Source organism: Equus asinus, chromosome 2 (genome assembly GCF_041296235.1).
Source record: "Equus asinus isolate D_3611 breed Donkey chromosome 2, EquAss-T2T_v2, whole genome shotgun sequence".
Classification (NCBI taxonomy): Eukaryota; Metazoa; Chordata; class Mammalia; order Perissodactyla; family Equidae; genus Equus; species Equus asinus.
The window spans coordinates 177,522,408-177,544,847 of NC_091791.1; the positions used below are offsets into that span (position 1 = coordinate 177,522,408).

Consider the following 22,440-nt stretch of genomic DNA (forward strand, 5'->3'; position numbering starts at 1 on the left):
TCATTTTCCCTGGTAGTCTGAGACTGCAAATAAAGTGCCTTGGTGTGTCTATTTTCAAATACTAGGTGGGTTTTTTGAATCTAGAAACTCACGTCCTTCATTTTCTTAAAAGATTTCATTGATGATTTTTTCCTTTCTCTTTCCTTTTGCCTTCAGGAACTCCTGTTCTCCAGATGTTGGACCTCCTGGATTGGTTGCTATTTATCTTACGGTTCATCTCCTAATTTCTATTTATATATCTTTTTGCTTTACTTTCTGTGAGATTTCTTCACCTGTATTTTCAGCCACTGTGTTGAAATTTCCCTTTTTGCTATTGATGCCAGCTTGGTGAGCCAAGGAATTGAAAGAAAGATTTCTTGGACTCTCAAGGTCTGGTAGTAGTGCTCCTTTATTCAGCGAATAGCATGGGGACAGGACCCATGGGCAGTTAGAGCTGCAAACATGGGTTGAGGGTAGGGCTAAATTTAAGACATAAGTATGTGAGTTATCTCTTTACAAGACAAAGGAAAGATTATGTTAAAAAAGTCATTAAAATGGTATCAGTGTAGGTGGGATCTGGTTATTGGGTGGTCCTGTAACTTTAGATAAGAGTCAGATTGGATCAGGTCAGGATGTCCTATGCTTCCCAGAGGATGATATAGTGTATCATGATGGTATGTAGGGCAGGACGCCTTGGGCTTTGCTCCTTGGGGCAACCTTGATCCTCATCACTATCTTATTTTTATTTTTTCAAAGTTGTTTTTTGTTATCTAAATATTTCTTTTTAAAAATAACATTCTATGGTTGTCTCCTGGATACAATATCTTATATCTGACAATCTTTCTTTTTCACCAATATCTCTTCTCTTGCATAATTTGTTTCCTCCAGGTTGAGGTTCTTTGTTTGCATGCTTGGGGCCTGTTATCTATACTAAAACTCTCCCTAAATCTCTGCTAATCCTTGACTGCCTGATTATTCTTAGGGAGTAGGAGCCTACAAAGCTGATTGAAAGCTTTGAAGATGTGGGTGGGCCTATTCGCCCTATCCACCTATCAATTTCAAAATACTTAAAGGATTCTAGAGTAAACTCAGATTGGTTCTTCTCTCTCTGCATTGCTGCTTAGGATTTAGCTTTCTAGAGTTGGCTAAGGCATTTATCACTCGTTCATCTAATTTCCAGCTTCCAAAATATTATTGTTTCTGCTCCCATTCTTGAGTTTTTACACTTAAAAAACAAAACAAAAACCCAAACCAAGAAATCCTCTGCAGTAGTGTTAGTAGGGTTTCTGGAGGCAGCAAAATTAGATACATTTATTCAGTCAGTTATTTCTACCCAGAAATTGCCCAGCACTTTCTCAATTTATTTGTCAGCAGCAACTTTTTGTAGAATACTTATTAACACTTGGTAAATAAACCCTGAATTAGCAAACATTTCTATGTTGCTGCATTAATACAGATGAGTAACTAATTTAGTCTTTAGCATCTTTAAAGACGACTCTCCCTTTAGGGTTCATTTCCTTCTACTTTACATATTGAGGTCACAAAAGATAAATAGCCTCTTATCACTTATTGACTGGGGATGAGAATATGAGAATAGAGGAGGACCTTTTCACTTCAATGTTATCTATTTTTACAATGTTTGAATTAATATATATTACTTTTTAATTAATTTAAAAAATAATTTTAGAACAAGAAAAAAGATAAAAACATTTCATAAAATGATCCTTAAAATTTTTCCACTTCAAATCTGTGGTGCTAAGATTGTGGGTAGGGTTAATGGAGAACTAAAAATGGAGAGTTCTTTGCATATTTAATGGATTAGGTAGGACAGAGCACAGAGCTCCTTTAGTCACTCTGATCTAAAAGTCAGACTTGTAGTCTCCCTCTTTCTCAGTCTTTCTCTCTTTCTCTTTTTTTCTGGGCTATAAAGAGATTTTTAAGGTTGCATTTTATGTTGATGAAGTCTGCCCAAACATAGGGTATTGGTTCTCTCATAATGATGATATCTTATTTCATTTTCTTGGTAAATAAGAGTGCTTGTATTGATTTTTCTGTCCCATTCTAGGACACAACTGTATTTCTGTTTCTTTTGTTTTACAGTCTTTTTAGAGTTCCTGCTCCTTGTAAGATTCCTTCCAAACTCCATAGCATGGCGTTCACAGCCCTCTTATAATATGGCCACAACTTACCTTGTAGCCTGATCTGTTTCTGGTCCCCATCAAGCTCCCAGTTCCTCTCAGCACTGAATTATTTGCTGATTCTCTCAACTTCTTGACGGTGAGGTATCTTTGTCCATGTAGTTCCCCCAGCCTGGAATTCTTTCCCACCTCCCTTCTCTCTCTGTCATTCGAAATCAGACCCGTTTTCACAAGCCCCTCTCAAAGGTTACCTTCTCCAGCACAGGTTCCCCCTTATCTTTCCTCTATCCAGGATTAATGTCGCTTCTCTGGGGCTGCATGGGGCTTTGTTTGCCCACATCCTGCCTGTGCTATAGGTATTAGTGGGTGAGTGTGTGTGTGTGTGTGTGTGTGTGTGTGTGTGTGTGTGTGAGGGGGAGAGTGGAGGGAGGGAAATTGTCCCTATTAAATTTTAATTTCCTTGAGGGTAAATATGATGAGTCATTTATACACATAACACCTTGTGTATATAGTTGATTCTCAGTCACGTCAGTTGATTTGAAATGAGTTCTGTTTCATTGTCTTCATTAACAGCATTGATAAAAGCAACAACTGTATAAATTATGTATTTGAATTTTACAAATCCAGTTCCTCTCAAGACATTTTCTTGAACAACAGGAAGGCAGCTGCCTAATGCTTAAAGGTGATTATTAGCAACTTGGGGTGGGGGTAGGGAATATGAATACTTATTAGTGTTCACAGAGTCCAGGTCCACACACTGACGACCACGGGTACCATTTGCAGCTGCCTGGCTGATGCAGTCAAATGAATCTCTGATGATAGGAACTGACTGTTGTCGTGGGGGACAGAAAACAGAGGAGGGGAGGTGTGATGACTAGCTGGGTCAATCTGAGCATCCATGCCACAGGAGAAGGATCTGAATAATGGGGGGGAGGGGGAGTAGGAAGAGGGGTCAAGGGACAAAGATGATTGATGAAGCGTGTTATGGCTGGGAGTTACCAGTGATTGAGGGGAGACCAGAGGGGGCGCATGGTCTCTGTGTGATTAGCAAAATGTAAGTAGCCATCTGCCTGGGGGCACAGCCATGCACAAAGAACGTATCAAAGTGGAAAAAGAGAGGGAGGAAACATCAGCGATAACACCAAGAAGGTCATTGAAATTGTAGAAGTCTGTCCAGGGCCCCACTCTCTACATGCTGCCTCCCGCCCCCACCCCGAAGTCCCTCTCACTGCCATCTGCCTTCAGGTTGCTCCGCTCTGGCAGGAGGATTAGAAAGTGACACTAGTCAGGGGTTACGGGTGATCTCACTGCCCTGCGTTACACCAGGTGAGTGCCCCGCCGGCCGGGAGGAGGGGAGGGCGGCGGCGGAGGAGGAAGCAGACAGTGGTTATAGAAAATTCCTGAGTAGCATCTTACAAAAACCACCCTCTCTTTTTTCCCCAAAGTACAAATTTAACTTAATGCTTGGCAGGAACTCTTTGGCTCTCCTCTTTGAAAGCTTAAAGCCATCTAAAGTTTCCCAATTCTTGACCTCACGAGAGGCCAGGGAGGTAGGCAGGCAGCAAGATTTAAAACTAGGTGATAAGTTCCAGCAGCATTCGTCTAGGAGGCCACGACTCTTAATTAAGCAATTTATTAAGCTTGTTTTGGTGTTTTCTTCACAGAGCCCTATTCTAGAATCCTGGAATCAGACACACGGTGCACCTCCTGAGTTCATTTATTTTTTCTTAATGCAGTCAAAGCATGAGAGCTAACCTTAGACAAAAATCAGAACATTCCGGTGGAACTTTTCCTTTTCCCTTCAAAACTCAGTGTGTCTATAAATAGGCTCTGTGAAGAGTGATTATGAGAATATGAGAGAAAGAACGAAGAGGAAGAAAAAAGGACACCGTGATGCCTAACATAATTTTCTCTGCCTCAGTTTTATAACGTGGGCTGTGTAGCAAGCAGATCTGTACATCTGGCTAGAATTATGCTTTAGTCTCACTTTTTCTTTAGGGAGTAAGGGCACAGAAAGATTGAGAGTAAGTGTTTAGGCTTGGGGTCGATTTGTAGATGCTAAGACTGCCTCTCAAACTGTACCCAGGATGATGCTCTCGCTTGGAAAAACCAGTTTCTTGCTAAGAGAGAGCCTTAACCTGTTTAGCTCAGAGTGGCTTTGTCAGCTGGTTATGTTAACATAGTGCTATTAATTTATTTATAAATTTGTTACTTTATCCTGCTTGAGGATTGCTCAGTTTTGGGTGTATACAGTCTTGGTTCTTCTGAACCACAACTGACTGTGCTCTGTTCACCCAAACACTCTTTTCCCTAGTGATCCTTGTTTTGGCAACTGTCTCCTTTTTCTCAGCTCACTTACCACCGCTTGTTTGCAAAAGGCCTGCCTATAACTGCACAGGCCTGGAGCTTATACATTAGCTTCCAAATAGGGACAGCGTAGCAGCCCTCTGTAAGAGATTTAGGCCACTAAGGACGGGTGAAGCTGGTGCCCTGCAGACTCGCCAGTGTCCTACTGGCGTGGAGCAGCCCTGACACCGGCCTTTATCTTGTTTGGCTGCAAGAGGAGAACTCGAGGTGGGGGGAAGGGAGAAGGAGGAGCCAAATGCTTAATCCTGAAGGACTTTTAGGCACAAAAGCATTTACAGTGAGTATAGTCGGCAGATTCCCGGCTTTTCTATTCTTTTATTTAAGAGAGAAAGTTACAGGAGGTGGGCAGCTTCGATGGCTCTGTAGCTGTGTGTTTTCCCTCCTGGTTTGGTGGAAGAACACTCCTGACTTAAATGTGTCTTACTGAGGTCGAATGCATTCTGCTAACGTCAGGTTCCAACACTCATGGACTCTCAGGGAGATAGCAGAACCAGTCCCTGTTAGTAAGCGATCCACGGTATGTTTCTTCTCTTTCTATAGGGTGACCGATAGAATGTGGTGGGGAAAGCCCTCCCACAAATTTAAAAAAAAAAAGAGAAAGCTTTAAAACTGCTTTCAGCTTTTGCACTTGAAATGTTGAGTGTTCTTTGGATTGGTGGAAAGGAAAGGATTTCAACTATGTTATTTTTAACAGCAGCTGGGATAAAGGTGGTATTATTGGTATTATCTCTAAAGCTGGAAAGGTGGCCACAGATAAGCATTTGATGGGGGAGGGGAAAGGGAGGTCATTGGGTTCCGAGAAGCTGGTTGATGGGTCCTCTCACGCAGCTTTGGACCAGAGTTGTCACTGGGTGGGTACCTGTAGACACTTGGGTCAGGCTTTCGTTCGCATCGTCAGAAGTTGTTGTCTACTGGCTTTTTTTTTTTTTTTTTAATTTCTCTGTGACTAGAAAGGAATCTTATTACAAGATGCCTTGTAAAGGACGAATACAAAACTTATAGTATTTAGGAGAATGTATAGACATGCTGAATTTAATACTATTTGCTTTCATTAAAATGGAGTAATTAATTTGATGGAAAAGCAAGCTTGAATAGTCATGACAAAGGCAGGAAAAATACGCACAAAGATTCTTACTATACTTCTCCCCACTGTGAAGCAATTTTCTTTTAAATTGTAAATTTAAGTTACCTTTGAAATCAGATGTGATTTTGTGAAATCAGAAATAGAGTTTTGTTATGCATGGGTGGTGCATTTAAGTGTGAACTACTAGAATTAAAAATTAAGTGTTCATGGTAATTACTTTCCATTAAAATGGATAATTAATTAATTTTATGCCACTTCCATTCTTGCTATGCTGTTATGACACACATGGTATTCCTTTCTCAGTGGCAAAGGTGTATGTGAGGGAAGGTAAATAGAAACCGAAATAAAACTTGAGTAAAGCACCTCTTTGCTTTCCTTCTCTGGGTTTTGGAATTCTCTTGTTTATAGTCTGATCAGTAAAATATGGAAACATTGAGTCAAGTTTGAAATTTTACATATGCAGGAAAATTTTGTTTTGGCAAAACTTTGAATGTAAGGTTTCCTTGCTCTTTACTCATGTGTGATGCACGCCAGCTACATTTTTGTTTAATGTTTTTATTTTGTTCTGTGTGTCCTCTACGTGCATAACTGAATCTGTTGTCAGTCTTAAGTTGCAAACTCCCAGAGGAGAGAATCTCCCATATTCATTCCTCTGGGAAGAATTAGCAACAGATAATGTGTAAATAGCAATTTACAAAATGTGTTTATATGGTAATTCTTTCTTTCTTTCCATGAAGTAGGATAGATCTATTGATGCTCTTCGTGTGCTCTGGTAAAATGGAGGCCATCGTTTTGTTATATGCACAGCTCTCAGTATAGGCAGGTTGCTTCCAATCAACCTTTCAGGCTGCTTTGAAATCTCTGGATAAATGACCCTAGGTAATCACAGATTCTTAGGGTCAGATGGGCTCCTACTGATTATCCAGACCAACTTTGTCATTTTACAGATGAGGAAACTGAGACCCAGAAATGTGAAGCATCTTGCCCCGAATCACACAAAAGTGCACTGTGCCTGCCTGGTGCACAACCTGATGGTACATGTGGAAATGTGTGTTGGGACGTGAATTGCGCCCAGCCAATTCTTTAGTATATTCTTTAGTTACAGTAGGATATGTATTCCAGAAAAGGCCCTGCCTTGATTTAGGAGTTTCAGAGGAGACACAATGACCAAGCATTGTTTTTCAGATGTGCAGGGCTTCTTGGGCAGGGCTCTGGAGGTGAGTGTGTGTGTGGGTGTAGCTGAAACAATTCATTGAACACTGCCTTGGCACTTCGTTTTCTGGTTTGCATGAGCCTGGTTTCTCAGAAGAGGGAACCACTGTGACACCAGTGTCTTCTTCTTCATTTATCACCAGTTCTATGACCTTGAGCTAGAAACCTTTATTAACCTTTGTGTATCAGATTCCTTCTCTGGGATTGTGATTCTAAACAGATGCCCCAGAGGGCAGTGAATTGATTAAAAACCTAAAAATGCTTTGGGAAATCAGAATCACAGCCTGTCCGAAGCTAGGGTATAAAGAAGTAGGATGGTAGCTCACTCTTCCTGGAGTTTTGTCCCTCCCAGTGAAATTTTGATATCTTCGAATTGGTTTTTAAAAACAGCCAGATCTAGTGTTATTGTTATTTTAAAAACTGTATGCCAGGGTGGTTAAAACTGTGGGGCGTGGGTTTCTCCCTCTTGCAATCAGAGAAAGTTGTTGAATTGAAGCCTAAAACCATTCTCCAAGGCAGGTACCGAAGTGATAAACCTACTTTATGGCATAATATTTTGCTTTTTGCAAATAACTGCTTTCAAAAATTCATCTATAAACCTCCTTATCATTTAATTCAAAAGTTAAATGCTTAATAAATTGGGGAGAGCCAGTACACTGCGGCATCGGAAGGCCCGTGAAATGATATGTCATAGGAGGACCTTATTCTTATGGCTTTTGCTAATTCAACAAGTCTTTTTATGCCCTGTGCCCATTCCTGTCTGGAAAGTTACATATTCCTAGTCAAATTGGGAGATTTCTTGATTTTTTCCCCTCTATTTTTGTAGGTAATTTTTCTTTTGTTACTAAGAGAATATTAAGAATCTAAAGAAATACAGGCTACTTTCGGAGACTCACACTTAATTTCATGTTTTGGGCGGCCACATTTCATCTTTGGGAGAATGGAGCTATAAACTAACTTGAATGTGTAGAATCAAAAAAGACATAAAAGAAGAAGCAGCTCATTGCCTTGAGTAGAAGAAGCTGCTTCTGAAATAAAAATGTGTACTTAAAATGTTTAAAGTACAAGATCCTAAAAGTTTTTTATATTAGACTGGTTCCAGAAGAAAGATAAGTCACATAGCTAAATTATTAGTAAACTCATCAACTTTATCTTAAAAAGCAACCTTACTTTATTATGACTTACACTTACGTTATTCTTAACATATCCGATTAGCATTTTAATGTTTTGTGTTTAAGAGCAACTTAATATTCTTGAAATTCCAGAAGCCTCTAAAGGTTTCAACATAACCAAATATTAGTGTAATTTAGATTGAGAGTTTAATTAGATAGATTGTATATAATCCATGATCTATGCTTTTCAGGAGAGTAAAGTTTTGAAATTAGTACGTGATATCTATTTATCTAACAAATCATACAAAGGAGCAACCTCTTCTGAATTCAGCGGTGTTTTTGCTACTTAGAACATGTTCCCTCTCTAATTATCCTATTTATTGAATATATTGGATATAATAGTCAAAAGGATGTTTGGATGCTTGTAGTAGAAAAGACCAAAATAATAGTGGCCTGAACAAGATAGAAGTTTGTTTTTCTCTCCATAAAAGAAGGCCAGGGCAGCAGTGCAGGACTGGCACAGTAGCTGCTCATTTTCATGTGGAATCCATACTCCTACCATCCTGCTCTGCCACCCTCTACGCAGCCTTCTCAGAGGCGTCTCCTGGTCTGAGATGGCAACTGGAACTCCAGCCGTCAAGTCCACATTATAGGCCAGAAGAGGGGGAAAAGCAGAAAGGCAGAAAGGGGACCCCTCCTAACTGAGTTAGCTCCCTTTAAGCAGCTCTCCCAGACTTTCTACACAGCAGTTCCACTTACATAACGGTGGTCAGAACTTAGCCACATGGCCACACCTAGCTGCGATGGAGATAGGGAGTGTAATGTTAAATTCTTGGCAGGAATATGCACAGCTGAATATCAAGATTTTGTTGCTAAGGAATGAAGAGAGAATGGATGTTGTGGTAGGCAATACCACATGGTTTTGTGTTCCTATTATATGCTGGGTCTTGGGGCTACTATGTAGAAACTCAAAACACCTCTTTCTGTTTTTGCTGTGAGCTCTGGTTTCTTAATTTAGAAATCTGGCTTAATTTAGAAATCCTGTTTCTTCTGTGAAGTATCATTTCTTTATTTGGCAATCTTGTCTGACTCTTGCTTTCTTCTTTCCTCTTGCCTTTCAGCTGTTTTGGAAAGAAGTAAGGTTTAGACTTCTCCATGTTAACCATGAGTGTGACACTTTCCCCCTTGAGGTCACAGGACCTGGATCCCATGGCTACTGATGCTTCACCCATGGCCATCAACTTGACACCCACTGTGGAGCAGGATGAGGGAGAAGAGGCAATGAAGGACATGGATTCTGACCAGCAGTATGAAAAGCCACCCCCACTGCATACAGGGGCCGACTGGAAGATTGTCCTCCACTTACCCGAGATTGAGACCTGGCTCCGGATAACCTCAGAGAGGGTCCGGGACCTAACCTATTCAGTCCAGCAGGACGCGGACAGCAAGCATGTGGACGTGCATCTAGTTCAGCTCAAGGTAAGGAAGGTCTCTGGGTTCAGGTCCAAGGCTGTGGCGCCTAGAGCCTGAGTTCTGTCGGTCTCAATGAGGAAACGTCCAGGAAGAAAAATAGAAACCATTGTCCTTGTAGATAAACATGGAAAGAATTAATTCTTGCCTAATTTTACTTCCTGGGCTGATTATCTAGAATAAAACTACCCTTAGGGGTTATCCCTTAGGGGATAATGCAGAGAAGTGGGGAAAGGGTGGTCATTTTTGTGCAATGTCATAGTTATAAACAACGAAACTATTATAAAAAGTTTAATAAAAAGGACTTTCATAGGTCCAACATCAAACTGTGATTGTGAATATGTGCATGTGATTATTATCTTCTGGCGAAGTTGATGCTACCTTTATGGCAAACAATGGATTCTGGTATGTTGGGGAAGGGCCATATTCTCTTCCCAGACTGAGTCCTTTCATCCAGGTACAATGCACCATGCAGAACAAAGGGGCTTTTACAAAAACTCAACTAAAGTTCAGACATTGAAAAAATGTCTGTGGCTTCTAGAACCCTTAAAAAGCCTGACTGTGGTAATAATGAAATGGAGGTGCTGGTAAAGAGTGCTACTAATAGAGATTTTGGCCCAGGGACCCCAAAATACAGTGAATCTTGCCCTGCCATAGCGACTCCTCTCTTCCAGGTTCCTGAGGGAAACGCGTGCTCAGGTCAGTGACCAGCAAAGCAAGGCAGATTTATAACCCATCAGGGCATTGGCCCCAAACCCCAGTGTCTTTTCTAGTCAGTTAGATGTGATCCTTAGGAGAATTCCTTTCCCTAAGCTGGTTCATCCTAAATGGTCGGAAACCAAAGACCAAACTGATTCTTGGATCTTAACACTTAAATGGCTTATAGGATGCAGCCATCAGCGAGAGGAAAAGACAGGCAGTTAAAAGAGAGCGTGTGCCCCAAAGCCTAGAGCAGAGCTGGCTCAGCCTTCTCAGGCTGGTTCAGCAGATCCTGGGCCCAGCTGCTGCATGAGAGTGTCCAAGAGAGTGAGGAAGGGGGTTGGGGAGAGAGAGAGAAAATGAAAGAGCCAGAAAGGCAAGGTGGCTGGGCTTCTCCCAGGTCGTGCAGGCTGGGGTGGTCTTCTTTCTACACGTTCTTGGGCAGGAGAAGTAGAAAGGGTAGCAGAGAGATGGCTGGGAACCAGCTTCAGTGGAATGCAAGCCTGGCCGGTTTCCCCGCTGTGGCAGCAGAGAATGATGTGTCTCTGCCCCAGAAACACAGTTCCTTTCATCAGAGCAGCAGCTGTGCAACTCCTGGAGGCTACTGGGAGATGGAATTCAGCGGGCTCTACTTCTCCCCCGTGCTCCACTCTTCCCTCCAATGCTGCACGGACAGGGGGCTCCCGTAAGGAAATACAGGGTTCCGTTTGTAAGGAAAGTTGACTGCTCCTTTCCAAATTCTTTCAGATTTACACAGAAAAGATGGTAAATGATAAAGGAGAATGGTTTTTTGTTTTTTCTTTTTGTGAGGAAGGTTGGCCCTGTGCTAATCTTCCACTATTTTGTATGTGGGATGCTGCCACAGCGTGGCTTGATGAGTGGTATGTATGTCCATGCCCTGGATCTGAACCCACAAACCCCAGGCTCCCGAAGAGGAGCACAACCCAACCACTACACCACTGGGCCAGCCCTCAGTCTCTGATTTTATAGTAAACATAATTTTCTTAAAGAAGCTATCCCTGATCCCTATTCTTGAAACACCCATGCCCTCCCCGAGCAAAATGATCTAGTCCATTATTCAGCTTATTTTTGAATGGTTCTTCATCGCTAGCTGCAGTTGTCTTATTTATTTGTTTCCTCGTTTGCGTTAGCCCCAAGGACCTCAAGTGTCTAATTCTCCACTGTATCCCTGTTGCCTAGGACAAAGACCGGGCACTTCGTGGGGGCTCAGATCACATCAGTGATTGGCTAGATGAGTATCCCATACTCAGTGGTTGATAGATGAGTCCGAGTCTGTATAGTCAGTGCCTTCCCTTTCCACGGACAGGCTTGCGGTGGAAGTCACATAAAGGAAGGCTGCTCACTGAGGACTGAATTAGGACAAAAGCACTGAGTGAATCAAGGTCCAGGTGCATTCGGGGCGTTTCTCTCCCAGGGAGGCGAGTCCGTGAGTGGTTCAGAAGTCTTGGAGGTGTCGCCTGAGGCGTGTGCCCAGGAGAGTCTGCTCTTCTTTCTGTGGGTGGCTGTGCCTGGGCCCCTTCCACCCACCCTTCTGTTTCCCCCTTTCTTTCTTTAGCAAGGATTTTGGTCAGTGAGCTCACTCTTAGGTCTTCTAGACCTGGAGCCACCCTTTTTCTTTAAAAGTCACTTTGCTTATCTTGTGGTCATTGTGTTTATCTTAAAGATCAGCACAAGTTTATTTGTTAGAGACCACTCTTATCAACCTTATTTCCAAGTTCTTAGGGGAAGTTTTATTGTAACCCCCAGGATGAACTCCAAGCCACTATTATAAAGTTCCCATGTTGGGGAGGGGGAAGTGATTGTTCTAGAGAGCGAATAAAAACATCTAACCTTAAGACTAAAATATGAAAACAAGGCAATATGTTATACTGTGAGTTTTTTTCCATTATTTTGTAAACTGAAAATGTAATCCACTTATTTTGCCTCTTAGCTTCCAGATATTCTTTAGGAAGAAGTAGGAGAAGCCAGCTGACCCATTTTTGTAGGCTCCCTCTCCCTCCGCAGCCTCATTTGGATTCAGAGGCTGTGCTCTGCAGAAAAACTGGACCGAGAACCTTAAAAGCTTTTTGACGTTAACTGAAACTTCTGGTCTTGATGAATACATTTGGGTGCTGATAAATAGGCACATTAGGCACCTCGGCTTCCTGATTAGCAGTCTTCTTAGAGAGAAGATTATTTGTATTCCTGGCAGCATGATAGCAGGAAAGAGGCAAGGCTTAGGCTATCCAGCATAGGCTGAATGATGTGGCTGGAGGACCATAGAAGTCTTAAAGTGGCTTAGCTGGAATCAGTTCCCCAAATAATCCGCTTTAGAAAAATTTCCCTCTCAACCCCCTCCAGATGAGATTTGTGTTTGTATCCTCGATTTGGGCCTGATTCTCAAAGCTAGAACATTCAACAGAGCCTCTGTTGACAAGATGTTCTGACTGAGCTTTACCCAGACTTGAGACGCCCCTGACGTCTGGAGTTAATCCGTATACCCAGTAACCCACATGGGGTCTGGAGGGCTTGCTGGGCAAAAGGCTTGAATCCTTTCCACAGTTGGAGTTGGCACGTCAGATGTGCCTGATGGCCTGAAGACGATGGAAGTCCTGGGATGGTGGAGCGCTTAGGAGAGGATTCGCCCTCATCATGGGGCAAGGAGTCTGTCCCAGTGCAGGAGGGAGGGGAGTGGTGGTTTATGGTAAAGTGTGTTCCCATCCTTGAAATCCATCCTGAGCAGCCACCTGGGCCGTGCGGGTACTCAGTGAGGAGAAAGGGCAGGGGGTGTGATTCAGAGGGCCTGTCCCGACTGACTCTCTGCCTGGGCTTTTCCTCTCCCCTTGTTCAGCAGGTATAGAGGGGAGTGTGTTCTCTTTCTCCCACTGCTGCAGCATGACTAGCTGAGCTCTGCCTGAGGTGGTACCTAAGTGGCAGCTGTGGAGTACAGGGCCTGCTGGCTGTGACAGTGAGCAATACTCAGGATTGATTCTTGGGCATATCTAAAACATGCCCTAGAATTCTCAGCAATTCTTGATAAAGGGAACTCTTGAGTAGAACTAAATTTCTTTTTTCTTTTTTTTGAGGAGGTTAGCCCTAAGCTAACATGTGCTGCCAGTCCTCCTCTTTTTGCTGAGGAAGACTGGCCCTGAGCTAACATCCATGCCCATCTTCCTCTACTTTATACGTGGGACACCTGCCACAGCATGGCTTGACAACAGGTGCATCGGTCTGCACCTAGGATCCTGGCTGTCGAACCCCAAGCCATGAAAGTGGAGTGTGCACACTTAACCACTGTGCCACCAGGCTGGTCCCGAGTAGAACTAAATTTCTGATATCAATAGTTTGAAGCTTGGAGGATTCTGATCGTAATGGTAATATGACCATGTGTTAAAGCCTGAAACATTCAATTTATACCATCTTTGAGAGGTTTCCAATTTCTAACACATCTTAAGTTAAATAAGCACCAGTTTAAGATTGAAGACCAAATATCTTTGGTTTTTGGGAAGAGTAGTTATTTTTCTTTTTGCCTTTTAGACCTCTGTTTTTCAAGAAGTAGGTCTCAGTCCATGAGTGGGTTGTGAAATTGGCTTAATGAATTAAAGGGCTAACAATGAAATAGAATTACACGAAGTAAGGATAAACTCTATTTTGTGAAACTTGGTTTTAGTTCTAGACTTATATTATATACATGCTTGGTCATGAGGTAGCATTTATGTCTTCCTCCGAGGCAAGGCCAGAGCAGTTTGATAGTTACTGCTTTAGACCCCTCTCCACTCTCCTTAGTATCTTTGACATGCACTTTAATTTTGGAACATATTATGGAAGTAAATGTAACCTCGTGCCAATTTTGGCAACATCCCTTTTTTTTTGTGCTTATATGGGATCAGAACTCACATGAGATTCCCATTAAATCGGCAACCCCAAAAGCATATTCCAAATCTCAGGAAACTGAAAAATGAAGCTGATTTCTCTGTTGGTGGGTATGAGGATGTTATTTTTTTTTGTTTTTCCAAAGCCCAGATTTGTGTCTGTAATGTCTTTTTTGGTTGATGTGTCTTCCTTAGGGCTGTCTTCTCAGGAAGGCTGGATACTGGGTGCCAAGGACCTTGGGAGTGTGGTTTCAGTGTAGTGCTCATCAGTGGAAAGGCTTTCCTGTTGTTAGTGGGTAGATTGTGTAAGAATGTTTGGGATCATCAACCAATAAAAATGGATGAAATAAAAAAAGAACGTTTAATGTTTGAAAGGCTAATTTGAGATATTTAGGAGACCCAATTATGTGGAAAATCTACCTCAATCATTGAGTAATTATCTCCTCACCTACCTGCAGCCACACATCCAATGCTGGAAAATGGGTTAAGTGCTAAATAAATACTTTTTGATTGTTGAATGATTCATGCGTTTTCATCATGATTTGGGGAGACAATCTAACAGTCTCAGAGCTAACACATGTTTTATACTACGTGTGAACACTCTTGGTTAAGACATGGGAAGGGTGACATGGAAAATTTAACTTTGGTAGTTTCTGACGCATATTATTATGGAAGATCTTTGGGTACGCATGAACCTTAGCCACACACGCTAATGTATTTGGAGCTTGGGATGGAAGCATTAATTTTCAAGATTGCCCAACAAGTCTATCAGCTTGTCCAGCTGTGTAGTTTTTAATTAGCAATAGTAGCATGGAAAATGAGGATTAGCATAAACTTCAAAATTTGAAAGAAACCATGAAAACAGGGTTTAGAGAGAAGTAATAAATGTAAAATGATTTTAAAATGAGTCTAATGAGAAAAGTCTGAAGAAATGTCATTATTTTGATTCGAGAAGTGTTATTGGAATTTGTTACTTAAAAAGTGGTTTTAAAATAATGTTAGCATGGACTATCATGGAGGAATAATAGCCATCAGTTTTTATGGTCTCGGGTGTTAGATATTTGCAGGGGCAACCCACCAGAGGTAGCATATGACTTAACTCTCCCCTTGCCCAGAGGGTTTTTGGTTCAATAGCATTCACTGAATGTCTGATATGTACCAGGAGTTTTTACTTACAATATTTTACTTAATCCTCACCGTAACCCCCTATTAGAGATGAGGAAAAGCAAACTGAGTCTCAGAAAGGTTGGTAGGTGATCAGCTTGGGAGTCAAACGCTGCTTTTTGAGCGTCAAATCTAATATTCCTTCTACTTTGGGGCAGTGGCTTCATGCCCCTCTACAAGTGTGAGAAATTTTAGTGGCTATGAAGCATATGATGGCAGCTCTGGTTTTCTGGTACTAAAGGCAGTTCAGCTGAATGGATGTGAGGATGGGGGGGCTCATTGTTTCTTTTTTTTAAGAAGAAAATCTAACCTATGTGTATTTTAATTCATCACAAGTAGGAATGTGAGGGTTTTGAAGTGGGGACATAAATGAAATCCTGGGGTCTCTCTGAGCAGGGGTCTTCATAGCTGCTGTGAATGAGGGAGAGAACTTGTTTTCTTTCTCTTTGTTATTTGCCGCTACCTTGCCCACTCTCCCCACTTCAAAATTTTGCGTCTCAAAAGAGGGAAATGTGATCTAATTAAAGTAAAATGGTACTAGTGTGTGAATTACTAGTATCCTAACATGGAAGTAGGTGGAACAAGAGATGAACATCTCTAATGAGAAATGTTTTCACATCAGTGGATTTCCGGGTCTGGCATGTTCAGAGACAGCGGTTCTCATCTTTGGCTGCACAGTAGAATCTTCTGGGAAGCTTTAAAAAAAAACCCATTTCCCAGGCCACATTCCAGACCAGCTCCATCAGAATCTAGGTTTGGACCCAGGCATCAGTACTTTTAAAGACTGTTCAGGTGATTCCAAAGCGCAGCCAGCGCTGACAACCCTGGAAGGAGATGTTTTGAGCAGAGGGGTTTTGCATGCATCTTGCTTGTTCCATGCATTCTCCCTTTCCTCCCAAAAAGACAGGCAGGAATTTAACGTCATTTATTTAGGAGCAAAGACTCCTACACGACTCTTTTGAACTCCTTCAGTTTCTCAAGTGACATCATAAAGTCAGTACAAACAATAAGAGGGAATAAGTTCATACAGCCTATGTGTTTTAAATGTACTATTATGTTATTCTCTTAAGTTTTTATATACAAAAGAAAAATTGAATCCAGATAAATTAAATGTTTCTGTCTCAGTTCCTTCTCACAGCAACTTTTTGAACTAGAAATCATTTTACAGAGCAGTCCAGGCACAGGGTTGCCCACCTATAGTGGTGCAGGTTATATATGTATGGCACCTTGAGGTTGTGCAGTGCACCACCTGCACAACTTCCCATGGCTGCCTTGCATAGGCGTGAGAGATAGCCTGAGCAAAGCGTGCTTTGAATATGAAAGACAAAAAGGCCTCTTTCCCTGGAACCCAAGGAATGGTGGTGACATATACTATTAAGCTTAGTGGAGACACATTTTGAAGGACTATAAATACTTCAAATGCCTCAAAGGAGTCTGGACTTGATCCAACAGTCATAAAGACATCTACGAACAAAGGAATAACGTGGTGAAAACCGGCATCTTAAGATGAGTTTGCAGGTATATGCTTGGTGATCTGGGGAGGGGAGAGGGGTGAGACAGTCATGAGGATGCTCCGTAGATGACGCAGGGTGGTTGGCTTGGGTGGTGGAAGTGGGAAGCAAGAAGTCCGTCAGACCTGTTGGCTGATGCAAACCCAGAGCGGCAGCGGGGGAGTCAGAGGTGACTGGTTCTCTGTGGCTTAATTTGCCCTTATCAGGCTCAAACTGAACTGCTATGTCTACTGTCACTTGGTGTTAGGACTGAAGGCTGTATTTCGTTGTATAAATGTGAATAGAATAAAAAGGAACAGAATAGAAATCTCTCCTCTGTTCATTTTAGCAGCGTGGCTTTTATTAGTGAGCTTTTTAGTGTAAGCTGCTTCTCTTGTTCTGTGATACCTGAATGCACCAATTTTCTTCGTTATTCAAATGAGGCAAATTTGCCAAATACAACATTAAATGGAAAATGAATATGTAAAATGAGAATGGAAAGTGATGTGCTCTTCTCCCGAGGAAGAGGGGATGGTATGAGGTCCACGGGAGAACTGATTCACCAGGAGGGAAACTGGCCTTGGGCAAATTATGAAGAAAGTCTTCAGTGCTTCTTGCAGCTTTCCCTCTTTCCAGAAATCTAATTTCTCTCCGAAGACCCTGTAAAGTACTTCGAACAATAGTGTTAACAATGGCTGCGGCTCAAACTTTTGCCTCTGCCAAGGGGATTAGTACTATCACACGGGCCAAAGGAATGGGTCTCTGCAATTGTGGGAGTCAGGCTTTGGTGACAGATGGGGAGAGGTTCTCCAAATAACACCACAGAAGGAGACTACCTCTTTAAGCTTGTGTCTGTGCCCCCAGCCTGGAAATAATTTAGCTAGGAGTGATGTGTTGTTTTAACAAATATTTTAACTGCAGTGTTTACCTCCTTTAGCTTCCGGCTGCCCGCCCAGATAAAGTCCAAACGCCCGGGCATGTCCTCTGAGTTCCTTCACAGTCTGGACCCAGCTGGCCTATTGTTCCTTCCGACGTTTCTTTTCCTGCACCTCTAAAAAGCCAGGCCCTTTCCGAAATCCATGCCTTGGAGCATGGTTTCTCTCTCCTTGGGAAATCACCTCACTCCTTACCCCAAACTTCTCTTTCTGGGAAAATTGCTATACATCTTCTGAATCACAGTGAGAAAGTCACCCACCTGCTGAAGGCATTTTGAAGGCCAATCTGGTCAGCCGTTCTGTGGGTTCTCCCGTATTTTCATATGGTACTTCCTGTAGCATGGTGGTGCACACAGCATTCAATTTGACTTATTACTACTAAGGCTGTTATGAGGAATCCTGTTTTTTCTATTCCGTAAATATGTACTTCTGTTAATACATTTATGACTTTGAAATCAGGACAGAAGAAAACAATCAGCATATAATACATTTCACTTGATTATTGTGTTGATCGAATATAAATTGTATACTTAGGTCTGTGAATAATTGGCAGATCTTCCTTAGAGGGAGTTAGTTTCCACATCTACTCTGGACATCTAAAGGCATGTACATTTTCATTTTGTTTGACCTTTGACAGGACATCCTGAACACTTTGTGCTTTAGGGGTATGATTTGAGGGGGAAAATCCTCACCTCAAAACTCTGTTTGAAATTTCAAAGATGGTGCCTCAGTGAACATTTAGAGGTAAAGCATGTTGGAAATGAAAACTTGGTGTCATTAAAGAATAGTTACTGCAAGGAGACATTCAAAGATGATGAGGTATTTTAGCTTCTTTATTTGAGTTTTTCTGTACCATGTTTTGTATAGACAAATTTGTGTAAGTGGGTACACATATAGCTCAGTATCATGGCAAAAACTGTTAAACACTCACAGGACTTGACGATTTGCTGGGCTCTGATGAAATGTGTTAGCTCCAGCAGTTCTCCTCGGGTGTGCGTCTGTCAGTCTGGTCTTCTACAGTGGGTAATGAACTAGATGGACCAAAATGGAGCTCAATCTGCATGGGTCAGTACCGGGCTGGCTGTACTTTTTGTGCATATGATTAGATGCATTCCTTTTCATGTTTCTCTTTTCGGCTTCTTGTGATCTCTATATATCTTTTCTTAATTAGTTGTAAACCTGAGGTGTCTATATTTAAAAAAAATAATATTTCTTTTTAAACTTTCATAAGTTGTAGACATATAAAAATATATTATGTTAGGAAAAACGGTGAATCTTTTTCTCAAAGCTGGTGGACACGTGTTTTGTTACTGTTGTTTGTTTTGGATTTTAAAAATTGTTGAGCTTAGCTTTTCCTGAAGATCTACAAGAAATTATATTTTTTGTCTGCCACAGGATCATAAATAAGAACAAATATTTCACAACTGTTTAATGTGGTTATCCTAAAATTCAATACATCTTTTAAAATCCAATTCCATAAATGTGTTGCAGGTTTCCAGAAGAAATTTATTGAAGCTCAAAGCACAAGGCTTTATAAAGACTATGCGTTCATGTAATAGAATTTTACAGTCTCTGCTTTTACTTTAAAAAGCAAATGCGGTATATTTTATCTCTCATCAAACTTAAGTTCTTTTGTTCATTTTAGTTATTGATAGTTTTGTAGATTTATTAGCCAAAGATACTAAAAAAAAAAAATTCCAAACTGAAGCTGTTTAAGAGGATGATTATGCGTCTCTTATATCATGACCCCAGCTAGAATTGCCACATGAATTCTACACTCTCAACTATTCTCATCCACATCTGACTTCAAACCAGTGATCCAGGGCCCAGCACCCACTCCTCTCTTGGTTCCCAGCCTTCCCGGACGCTCCCAGCCCAGGCTGCTCCAGGAGCTCCTGTTCTCTCGATCTGTAATTGGGCACTACTGTTTACTACTTTACATTCTTATTTGCTTTTTCATATATCGTTTTCTGATCTCCTCAAACAAGGCTCCAAGCTTTTTAAGGGCAGGTTTTCCCACTTCTTTTGTATAAAACTGCAAACATATTTGGTGAGCCGATTGACTGAATCTTCACATTATCATTTTTAACTTTTCCGTTTGCTCTCAATGGCATTAGCACGCCAGCGAAACCATAACTTCTCATGGATATTTCAGTGGAATAATAAAATACATTCATAAGCATTTTTAAATTAGAATAATTTTCACAGAAAATTGGGGTTAACCCTTGGCCAAAACAAGCAGAATTTTGGTGGAATTAGCTCAGAGCAAAATTTGACATTTTTCTTAATAAAAATGAGGTGATGAGTAATCTTAATTAAGTTCCTTCAAAGACAAGGCTCCAGTAGGGGCTGGCCCCGTAGCCGAGTGGTTAAGTTCGCGCGCTCCGCTGCAGGCGGCCCAGTGTTTCGTCGGTTCGAATCCTGGGCGCGGACATGGCACTGCTCATCAGACCACGCTGAGGCAGCGTCCCACATGCCACAACTAGAAGGATCCACAACGAAGAATATACAACTATGTACGGGGGGGCTTTGGGGAGAAAAAGGAAAAAATAAAAAAATCTTTAAAAAAAAAAAAAAAAAGACAAGGCTCCAGTTAATATAAACCAAAGTTTGGGCCAAATTAAATCTCTGAACACTGTGCAAGTCCTTTATCAGTTCAGTTATTCTAAATCTGCAGTGTAATATGTATTCATATTTGAAAGGAAGTGGAATTATGAATCTAACTCCATCTTGGACCACTTGGCAGCTTAATATTCATTTGCATCCATTCTCTGTCCGAGAGAGAGCTGGTAAGGAAATGTGCTCGCTCGTGACATTCTCTCTAACAGCTCCGACAGTGGGAGTCTTGGTTTCAAAGGTTAAAACAGGTGCACTGATGCATTTAAATCAGTCATAAATGTACCCATACACACCGCTTTTTCTGTAGTAAGGAGCAAAGGGGAGGAACTAAGATGAAATGCACTGACGTCTTGATTAACGATGCCCAGGACCAAAGGTCCTCTTACAGGGGAGGAAAAACATCTATAAATCAGGTGAGCTGAGTGGTTTTTGTTTGTGGTTGGATAACAACAATACCAGTGGCAGCTTCTCTTTGTTCTCAACTGCCTGGAGTAGAACCAGAATCTGTCGTCCAAGTTCTGTCACTAACCTTATGATGTGGCATCACCTCTCTTTTCTGGGTCTCAGCTTCCTCGTTTATAAAATGAGGGAACTACAGGACTCCTTCCAGCCCTAACATTTTGGAAAGATAACCAGGCATACCCTAAGAAAACTGTAAATTCTGTCAGTTTTTTGGCCTCAATCCCCAATCTCCATTTCTACATCTGGTTGAGGACCTTTCCTTCCTCTTAAAGTTTCTCAAGCCTTTCAGTCTTCCGGTAATAATAATGACCAGCTACCTAGCATTTAAGCTTACTTTCCTCAAAGTGGTTTGCAAGCGTTATCTCAATTAATCCTTACAACACTACCTGGACCTTTGGTGAGGGACTTGAGGCACAGAGAGGTTAATTGACTTGCCTGAGGTCGCATATCATACTTGATTCCACAGTTTTGTGTTTAGTAGAAAATAGCCACCAGGATTCTTGTTTGCATTAGGTTTCTTCACATCCATCAGTGTCAGGGGCTTTGGGGAGCCACCTAGTCCCGGGTAGGTGGTGGGATTGCGGGAGAGATCTTCACCTTGAACAGTTAACTCCTGGTCTGCTCTTTGATGCCTGAATTTTCTCTACCCTTCACAAAGGCTTTCTTTCTATAATTAGAGATGAAACATTAAATATAAATGTCTTTGGGATAAGTAATGTATTGGCTTACACGCACATCAAGAATAAATACCAGAGGCTTTCTTAGAAAGGGTTTTCCGAGGGGCTGGCCCAGTAGTGTAGTGGTTAAGTTCGTGCACTCCACTTCGGTGGCATGGGGTCCGTGGGTTTGGATCCTGGGCGCGGACCTAGCACCGCTTGTCAAGCCATGCTGTGGTGGCATCCCACATAAAGTAGAGGAAGATTGGCACAGATATTAGCTCAGCAACAATCTTCCTCAAGCAAAAAGAGGAGGATTGGCAACAGATGTTAGCTCAGGGCCAATCTTCCTCACACACACAAAAAAAAGCAAAGAAAATATTTTTTTGATGGAGGAGAGGGCTCTGGGCCCCTAAAGGGTAAATGGAAAGGAAAGGCTTCAGAAAGAGGCCCTGCCGATAAACTGCCGGTTTTTACCTTGAGTCATATGGCTCGAGGATTGCTAACCTAATTCAAGCAGAGGAAGACAAATCCTAAGCACAGCGGGTAGTAACTGCTAAAACAGTTGAAGGTATTCTTCAAACTGGGTTGAAGCTGTCTTCTAGAGTTTTTAGGGCATATTGGGATGTCTGCTCCCTTTTCTTGATGGTGGCTCATTTAGTTCAAGCTGCCTCAGAGATTTCAGAAGCACAGTGGAAGCAATGAAAGCTTGGTGCCTCATTAGTATCAAACAGCTTGTAATGCTGGAGTGGGAGCTCCTCAAATCAGTGGCACTCAGTTGTCATCCCTGCCCTCATGCCTCCCCCATTCCTGCTGGCCCAGTGCTGGAGCGAGGCAGACTGGAAAGCCCCCAGGATTTGGAGATGGCAGGCCTGGTTCTGATCCTGTCTCTACTACCCACTACAAATTAGACACCAAGCAATTCAGTAATTTCTATGAGCCTTAATTTCCTTAGCTGTAAACATCTTCCTCTAAAGGCTATTATAAAAATCAGCTAAGATCATTCTTTAGAGGAACTTGGAAATCCCTTAGGAGCTACATAAATGTTAGTAGTTCTGATTATGGTTATTATTTCCCAGTCTGAACACTGCCTGCTGCATTTGTGACTGTGACAGGGTGAATTAACAAAAACACGCGTGTGTCGATGTGTGTTAGATTTGGGGGAACTGTGTATACTTCCA

The 22,440-nt window shown here is 41.8% G+C and overlaps 1 protein-coding gene across 4 annotated transcripts in view; it reads left to right on the plus strand.

Moving 5' to 3' along the window:
- Positions 1–22,440, plus strand: part of AKAP6 (A-kinase anchoring protein 6) — a 458,830-nt gene that overhangs the window by 108,805 nt on the left and 327,585 nt on the right. For 2 of the 4 annotated variants that reach the window (XM_070504219.1, XM_014857147.3), the window contains one exon: positions 9,014–9,371. In XM_070504219.1, the coding sequence (XP_070360320.1) occupies positions 9,048–9,371 (324 nt within the window). In that variant the 5' untranslated portion in view covers positions 9,014–9,047. Of the gene's footprint in view, positions 1–4,622; positions 5,002–9,013; positions 9,372–22,440 lie in introns of those variants that run through there. The other 2 variants (XM_070504220.1, XM_070504221.1) reach the window with 2 other exon arrangements.